Source organism: Malania oleifera, chromosome 8 (genome assembly GCF_029873635.1).
Source record: "Malania oleifera isolate guangnan ecotype guangnan chromosome 8, ASM2987363v1, whole genome shotgun sequence".
In the NCBI taxonomy this organism is placed as follows: domain Eukaryota; kingdom Viridiplantae; phylum Streptophyta; class Magnoliopsida; order Santalales; family Ximeniaceae; genus Malania; species Malania oleifera.
The window spans coordinates 102510136-102519587 of NC_080424.1; the positions used below are offsets into that span (position 1 = coordinate 102510136).

Below are 9452 nucleotides of genomic sequence, written 5' to 3' on the forward strand. Positions count from 1 at the left end.
TTTTAATAAAAAATTACAAAAAAGTGTATTGTCAAGATATAATAGGTAAAATATACACATTAAATTTATTTTGTCCTCCTCTAATTAACAACACGGATACACACACATATATATACATTCATAATTTGATTAATTTCACTATAAATTACTTAAAATTATTGATAGACTAAATATTTCATACACACAAACACATAAACTATTTAAAATTATCCATAAATTAAATATTTCACACACACAAACAGACATAGAGACACAAATATTTGTATATATTGTATGATTCCAAACTAACTTGGACAACATACAAACATGTAATCCACATTAGGTAGGGTAATCAGCTGTCCAAACACATGACATGTCTATTTATATTTTATATACATATCATAATCATAATCACATCTAAGTAATATATATATATATATATATATATATATATATATATATAGCTAGCTAGCTAGTGGGCTTCGTGGATCATTATGAGCTTCGTACCCATTCCATCTTTGACCCAATCCCCAAAATGGTCAAGAGCGTGAGATTGGAACAACATCATACCCATTCCATCTTTGAGCTCAATCGCGCCAAGACAGACCACAGAGGTTTAACCCAAAAGCCAAAAGTGACGAAGCAAAACCAAAACCAAAACCAAAACCAAAACCAAAACAGAATATTAATCAACACCCACAGACCCACCATGCCACCCACACCCATAATATAAGTACGACTACTCCCTCGCCTCCATCCTAAACCTACCCTCTCTCCCTTTCTCTCTCTCAATGGCTCTTTTCACTTTCTTGCCGGAAAGTTCAGAGGCGGCCAAAAAGCAGCACCGCCCCAGTTCCAAGCGGAAGCGGAAACAGCCGTCGTCGTGGGACCAAATCAAGAACATCCTCACCTGCAAGCAGATCGAAGGGTCCAGGGTCCACGACCCTTCCAAATCCTACGGTGGGTATTCCAAGTTGGGCTCCTCCTGCAGCTCCATACGCGACGTCGTTCATGGGAAGACCGCCAGCAGCAGAGTGGTCCACAGAGCCGATAATTCCCCCGAGAGCAGCAGTCTGGGTCAGGACGCCGGGCTCCTTACCCGCAAGAATGCGGGTGGGTCGTCGTCGGGTCGGTCCTTGTCTGCTTCGTCGTCGACGAGGTCCAACGGCGGCGCAATCTTCACGTCGTCATCGTCGTTTTCCTCCAGAGGAATGCCCCTGAGAAAGCTCTCTGGGTGTTACGAGTGTCACATGATCGTCGATCCCAGCAGCAGGTTCCATTAATTAATTAATTAATTACATGCCCATTTTAATTTCTCTTTGTAAGGAGATTTCGCTGGATTAATTAGAGGAATTAATTAATATGGATGAGAATTAATTAATTAATTAATTAATTAAACAGGATTCCATCTTCGAGGAGTAGCATAAATGCGTGCTCCGACTGTGGAGAGGTCTTCCCGAAGATGGAGAGCTTGGAGATTCATCAAGCAGTTCGACATGCCGGTATTTATTTATTTATTCTTTTGCTTTTGGAAATTTCCTTTTTGCTCTTTAATGTTTGGAATATATAGTTATCTGTAGTTAAATTAAACTTTTCTACTTTATCACATGGACCGTTGAATTTTGGAAGAATTATTCAAAATTTTTTTTGTTTATTTTTTATATTTTTATTTGCTTTTATATTAATGAAGTCAGTCTATTTAATATTACACAGTAAATAATTAAAAGAATAACATTTAAAAGGTGAATATAGTATTTCTATTTAAGTATTTAATGTGACTGTTGGTCTACTTAAATAAAAATTTAAATTTATTTTTAAAAATTAGAAGTTTTATTTTAGAGATTATTTTAAAATTTAAATTATGAATTTTATTTGAGAAAATCAAGAGAAAATAAAATAATAAAATAATTCTTTATTTTATTTTCCCTTAGAATCACGTTACTGAAATAAATTTTTTTATATTTTTCCTATTATTGCATTGTACAAATTCTAAAATAGAATAGAAGTACACACATCCTTCTAATTTTGCCTTATGCACATTGGATGACTTTTCAATTTTTAATAAACTAAAGATTTAAATTTTTAAATTTTTTAAAATTTTAGATTTAAAACATTTTATAAAATAAAAGCTGATTTTTTTTGGTAAGGAAATGTTCTACGCAATAATTTGCTTCAAATATTATGAAAATATCCAAATATTTTTTATGCATTTTAAAATGAAATAATAATATTCTTTCATTTTAATAATTCAATCAACTCATAACTCTCTTTTCCAGAAATCCTAATTTTCGTGGTAACATAAATTATTTTCATGTGCAAATAATAGTTTAAAAAAAAAAGCAAAAGAAAAAGCAAAAGCAAAATTTCAGCACTGTAAATTAGGAAACAGCGTCGTTTTCCCATGAATAGTAATAGAGTACCCTCCCGTAAATCCTGCTGTGGCAACGTCACATTTTTCTAGGCAATGCCCACATCACTTTTTCTTCCCCTGCTTTCGGGCACAGCCCCATTTTAAGGAAAAATCCACTCCCCTATTCTCAGGACCACTTGGTTCACCGAAGACAGCTGTCGGAAGACAGATGCCCCCATGTTTTGTGGGCCCACCACCGTGAGGTGGCACCATCTGATTGGGGACTAACGGAAGAAAACCTTGATGATCCATATCCCACCGACGAATCAAAGCATCCAAAGCTATCACACAAGAATTTAATACCACAAATATTTGTACGAAATTGTTTCTCCTTTAAAATTTTATAAATTATAAAATATATATATATATATATATATATACATACATAGTTAGTTCTAGAAAATAATTTTTTAATAATATTCAAAATTTATTAATTATAAAATATTATATTAAATAGTGTGTATTGTTCGGAGTAAATGCAAATGTAAAAACTTGCAGATTATGAATTCTATGTTCTATAGAAAAAATGGGAAGATTTTAAAATTTTATTTTCAAAATATATTGTACAACCTAAAAAATTTTCAGTTAAAGTCTTAAAAGTCATAAAGTAGTAGCTAAGATGGTCTTGCAGTTTATTGTGGTAATTAAAAATTATTTTATTGCCTATAGTAGATGCTATTTATTGCATGTACGGGAAATTTGTTAAAACATGGTTGACCAATATAACATTTATTAGTTGACAGAATTAGTAATTAGTTAATAAATAAATTAATTATTTGGTTTTAGAGATCCACGAATCAAAAAACTAATATAGGGTAGTGGTACAGTATCGGAGCTCGGACCCGAAGATTCCGGGCGCAACATCGTGGAGATAATCTTCAAATCGAGCTGGATGAAGAAGGACAACTCCATCTGCAAGATCGAACGGATCTTAAAGGTCCACAACACCCAGCGCACGATCCAACGGTTCGAGGACTACCGAGACAACGTGAAGGCGCGCGCCAGCGGCAACACCAAGAAAAACCCCGCCAGGTGCGCGGCCGACGGCAACGAGCTCCTCCGCTTCCACTGCGCCACCGTATCGTGCACCCTCGGGGCCCGCGGCTCCGCCAGTCTGTGCGCCGCCGTCCCCGGATGCGGAGTGTGCACCATCATAAGGCACGGGTTCCAAGGCAAGGCGGTGACCACGGCGAGCAGCGGTAGGGCCCACGACTGCCTGGTGGGCGCCGCGGAGGGGCGGAGGGCCATGCTGGTTTGCCGCGTGATCGCGGGGAGGGTGAGGTGCGTGGCGGATGATGCGGCGCCGGAGGAGGACTGGGCACAAGGCGGATCTGGATCCGGATCCGGGTCGTACGATTCGGTGGCCCGGAACGTGGGGCCGTACTCGAATATGGAGGAGCTGTGGGTTTTTAATCCAAGGGCTGTCCTTCCTTGTTTCGTGGTGATCTACAAGGCCGGTCAGCTTCCGCTCTGATTTTGACTTTTTTGTTTTTTGGATAAAGGGTTAACGTGAGTTTTGTTTGTTAGTAATGTATTGCCGCCAATAACATCTATCCACCGATGGTTAGCTCATGCTGGAATTAGCTCACCTGTCTCCATCTTGTACATATTAAGATAATCCAAAAAAACGAAAAAAAAAAATACAAATCTGTCTGATATATATATATACACACACACACATATATTGTCTGATTAAACTGAACTGCTGATGCTGATAGTGATCAGTAAGATACATTTATATGATAAATTTTTTAAATTTAATATAAGTTAAAATTAAGATTTATATTAATTTTCAGAAGCATGCATAAAAAATGATTAATTTATTACCTTAGAGATAAAAATTAACATGCATGGACTATTTATAAGCGGAAATAAAATGTAATTGAATGAATTTATTATTTGATTTTTTTAAAATTTAAATTTTCATTTTAAATTATTATTATTTATTACATGATATAGGTTGGGAATATTATTGAATACTTGCCACTCTGTCTTGCGAGATGTCAAACCCTACCGAGAGAGAGAGAGAGAGAGAGAGGCATTAAAGTGGGGAGGGACATTGTCATGGAAGTGTCATATTCGAAGGACAGAGGAAGCATTCAGAAGGGATAGAGAGGCATCAAAAACTCTTTAATCGAATTCGTGGTGGGGCCTGCAATCCATGGTGGGATCGATGTACGTGGGAGAATGAATATATATATATATATATATATATGTGTGTGTGTGTGTATGGATGTTAACGTTGCTCCTGCAAAGCCAAACACATAGTTGATTATGATCCAAGTTGGGCACATGGTTATAATTAATCTTGGAGTCATTAAGATACAAGGTTTTCATTTTAATTCATTAATAATTAACTTTGAATATAATTATTACAGAATGCGCTTCCACTTCGTGAGACGAAGAATCCAAGAAACAAATTAAAGATGAGGTTAACTACGGATTAATAATAATTACTTTCGCATGCGTCACCATGTGCAAGTTCATTGCTTCCCATTACTTTAGTTAAGTATTATTCAGACTTCTTAATTTTTTATTTATTTATTAATTAATTTATTTATTTGGAAGGAAAATGTTGGGAACATAGCTTGCCTTAATTTTGAGAGGGTCCAAGAAATATTATTGCAAAAATTAATAAAAATAACTTTCATGTAAAAACTTGATTATTTTAAATTTAATTTTAATTTTAAAAAGAAACTCCTGTAATTAATTATATTTTTCAGTACAATTATTATTATGGGAAGTGATGGTGGCCCCTGGTTTTATGAGAAGCTTCGCTTTGGTCATTGACCGAAGCTTTTGATAACGAGAGCAGCGAACCGTAGAGAGCACGCATGCGTCCGTGCTGACAGCGTTGTGATTGGTCCACCATTGCAGCTTTGTTCATCATCTGCCATGACGCTCGTTGGAATTGTGTGTATAATTACGTGTAGGGATAATAATAATAATAATAATAATAATAATAATAATAAAATTATATGAAAAATCTTGCACAATTTCAAGCAATTCCGGGTATGAATTGAAGTTTAATGATTTGTTTTCAAAATCATCTGATGATTATAGTACATATGCATGGCAAACTTGCTTTAATTTTATGTCTAATTCGGGACGATTTAATTAGTTTAAAAGAAAATTTGAAAGCTTGTGCGAGCAATAAAATGTTTGGACTTATAATAATTAACATATTATTTTCATAGATAACTTTTTTATTGTGTTATAGTCGATATTGGTTGTATAAATAATTGATTGTCAATGGACTGATAGATGAAGATGTATATTATTGTCTTGAGTTAATTGGGAGATTAAGAAAATATTTTTTTTTCCCTTTATTTTACATCTTGAGTAACGTAAATCTAAGACTCAAAATTATACTCTTAAACTAGCATTACTAATTTAAATATCTTATACTAATTTCTTATTTGGTACATAAAAATGAAATATAATTTTTCATCCTATTCTTTCATATTTTAGGGCACATGTGTTATACAATTCGTGCAGATAAACAGTCCCTTAATAATAATATGAGAACCTCCTCTTAAATCTCAAGAATTACATTTCACTCATCGAAAAGTTTATATTTGTTATCATTCACTGGCCTTCTGTTAACTTGCCAGTTAAGCTCTTGTTATTAAGTTTAGACACTGCTAACCACAAAACCATTTTTCATAAATTACTCAATTTGTCCACTTCTAATCTCTCTACTCAAAACAATTCTTGATACATTGCTTGTTATATTCACGTGGGATTCATCAGTACCGAAATCAAACGCATATTAGATTAAGTAAATTCCCACCGACTGTTTGAAGAGTAAGGTGGGGAGGAGAACATGACAACATAGAAGTGAAGGAATGAAATGAAATTTTGAATGGAAAACATGCCTAAACTAAGTGAAAAATTTGTTCTTATTTTCCTCGGCTCCATTCCATTCCATTTCTACGCATTAAACCTGTAGAAATTGTTTGGACTTCGGGAAATTGTTTGTATTCTTTTATTCAACGGCCACCAACTTTTTGTTTATTTGTCTCTGTTAACCTGTCTACTATGAGTTTATTGTGCATTTCTTTTGCATATCCCTTTACATGATGCATTCTTTTGGGCTTCAATTTGGCATTTATCTATGCCTTGTTCTTAGTTTAGTTTGTACCCAAGCTGGATGACTTTTTTATCAATCTCTTTCTTGCTACATCTCTCTCGAATCATGTTTACAAAACACTTCCATTGGTTGGTCTATAGCTCCCATGCCAATATTGTTGGGGGTGGATCTATAAGCAATAATCGCACACGCACAAAATACACAACCACAATACAACATTAGATTTATGTGGTTCACTCCACTGTGACCTACGTCTACAAAAGCACACACAATCCACTATAACCTGAAGAATTACAAGCACTACAAAAAATAAGGTTATTAGTAACAGTTTTAAATTAGTTGTTATATCTACCCTTACTACTAATTATTAGTGACAAATTTTGAAACCGTCACTAAAACTCCAATATCGTCACTATAAATTCTATATTGGTTCGGCACAAATTCGTCACCAATAGTAGGGTATTAGTGAAGGATCAAAATCGTCACTAATAGTGGAGTATTAGTGAAGGATTAAAATCGTCACTAATACTTATTCACCTTTAATGAAGGATCATAATTTGTCACTAATAGTTGAATATTAGTGAAGGATCAAAACCGTCACTAATACTTATTAGCCTTTAGTGAAGAATCATAATTTGTCATTAATAGTTGGACTTTAGTGAAGGATCAAAACTGTCACTAATACTTGGCCTTTAGTGAATGATCAATATTCGTCATTAATAGTATAGTATTTAGTGACGATTTTGATCATTCACTAATATCTATAGAAACCGTCACTAATTAATTGAAATTTAATATTTTTTTAAATCATTAATTCCTGTGAAAATATGTAATTACATTTTTGCATAGATAACATTAAACCATAATTATTAAAAAGATTCACAAATTATTAAAAATTATAATTCAAAATCAATTACAAATACATTATACAAATTTCGAATGTTTTATACATGAATCTCATATGTTCAGATAATGAAAAAAAAAAATACAAAAAAATCAAAAACTGCATCCTTTTGTAGTGCATGAGATGGTGTTGATGGTGTGACAGCCGCAAACCCTACAAATTAATAATTATAAAAAAAAATTAGTATACAATTTTTGACCATATACGTACTATAAGTATCAATGATTTGATAAAAAAATAAATTGACATTCAGAAAAAGTTAAAAAAAAATGATACTATTTTAAATTGCTAAATTTTATCAATTTTGATAAATTTTGTCAACATTTCCCCTGTACATAGGACATTTTCCATCGTGATATGTTGGAAACCTGAGTGTTTACACAAATAGTTCACAATAATCCAATCAGTAATTAATAAATTTTATTAGTGCACAAGATCTTCATATAATTGTCATTAAATAATGTAATGTATTTATGCATCCTACAAACAATCTATATCAGACTATAGTTATACGCAAAAATAAAATGTGATGTTGAGATTTACATGACTTCTTTAGGACTCAAAAACAACTATAATAATAAAATAATGCAAATGAATCCATTATTGATAAAATTTTTATTTAACATATGCAAAAGTAAATTTAGAGATGAAGTTCACAATTTATTTGAACTTCACTCATCCTTTCAAAAATGTTTTAACATTCAGCACACTATAATCATTCTCACAAATATGATATATGACTTTGATTATTTTGGGAGAAATTTAATAAATTTTCAGAAACATGCTATCTGTAAATAGAACATTTCTCAAACCTACAAGTCATAAAAGCATGCAATTCAGAAGATTTTTGCATCATACAGATGCTCAATGTGCTCAAGACAACCTTATAACTCAAAAATAAAGACAATGATATGCATGAAAGTCCATAGGATTATGTTTTCCAAAATTATAGAAGTTTTAAAAAATTTTGGCAGTATTTCCCCTATAAATAGGACATTTTCCATAGAGATATGTTCCATAGAGATATGTTATAATTGCAACGAAGCTGGACATATAAAATCGGAATGTCCACTACTTAAGAAAGATTCTAATAAGAAAAACAAAAAGACCTTGAAAGCCACTGCTTGGGATAATTTGAGCACAAGTAGTTCGAAATATGAATCAAGTGACCAAAAGGTTCTTATACTTGCCTCATGGCTTGGGACGATGAGGGAAGCTCCCCATCCAAATCAGTTAATGGTTATAGTAGTGATGAATCCAAAGCTAGAAGTAACTTACGAAGGCACTATAGATGTTAGGGATAATATGATTGATATGCTTACAAGCCAATATGAAGCTTTTAAGATGGACCCAGATGAATCCATAACTAGCATGTACACTAGGTTCACTCACATAATAGATTCCCTAAATACCTTAAGAAAAACCTACACTACCTATGAGATGATAAGAAAAATTCTTAGAGGGCTGCCACCTATATGGGAACCAAAAGCCACTGCTATAATGGAAGGAAGAAATTTGAAAAACACCTCCTTAGATGAGCTTATAGGTTCTCTCCTCATATATGAAATATCAATGAATAAAAGGAATAGAAAAACTAAAGCCCAAGAATCTAAAACTTTTAAAACTTCAAACAAAAACTCTAATGATGAGGAAAAAGATGAAATGGATAAAGATGAATTAGCCTATATATCCAAGAAGCTAGCAAGAATTCTTAGAAGAAATAACAAGTTCAAAAGAAGAATCCAAAACTCCGAATCAGATGAAGAAGAAACCAATATAAAGAAATCAAAGAATAAAATTCCCACATGTTATAATTGCAACAAAACTGGACATATAAAATCAGAATGTCCACTACTTAAAAAAGATTCTAAAAAGAAAAACAAAAAGGCCATGAAAGTCACTACTTGGGATAATTTGAGCACAAGTAGTTTGGAATATGAATCAAGTGACCAAAAGGTTGCTTATACTTGCCTCATGGCTTGGGACAATGAGGGAAGCTCCTCATCCAAATCAGTTAATTGTTATAGTAGTGATGAATCCAATGATGAAAGCATGTCATCTTATGG

At 33.3% G+C, this 9452-nt stretch overlaps 1 protein-coding gene across 1 annotated transcript; it reads left to right on the forward strand.

The window, feature by feature from the left end:
* The first annotated feature begins 743 nt into the window (after positions 1 to 743).
* Positions 744 to 4042, forward strand: LOC131161408 (uncharacterized). The gene is made up of 3 exons (XM_058117153.1): positions 744 to 1252; positions 1381 to 1481; positions 3217 to 4042. Exons 1-3 carry the CDS (start codon positions 771 to 773, stop codon positions 3861 to 3863), a joined length of 1230 nt encoding a protein of 409 aa, XP_057973136.1. The 5' UTR covers positions 744 to 770; the 3' UTR covers positions 3864 to 4042.
* Positions 4043 to 9452: the final 5410 nt, after the last annotated feature.

What these genes read in the sequence shown, in the direction of transcription:
- LOC131161408 (XM_058117153.1), top strand. Translation starts at nt 771, where the DNA reads ATGGCTCTTTTCACTTTCTTGCCGGAAAGTTCAGAGGCGGCCAAAAAG. An exon ending in ATCGTCGATCCCAGCAGCAG is followed by an intron (nt 1,253 to 1,380) that starts GTTCCATTAATT and finishes TTAATTAAACAG; the next exon opens with GATTCCATCTTCGAGGAGTA. An exon ending in TCAAGCAGTTCGACATGCCG is followed by an intron (nt 1,482 to 3,216) that starts GTATTTATTTAT and finishes GTAGTGGTACAG; the next exon opens with TATCGGAGCTCGGACCCGAA.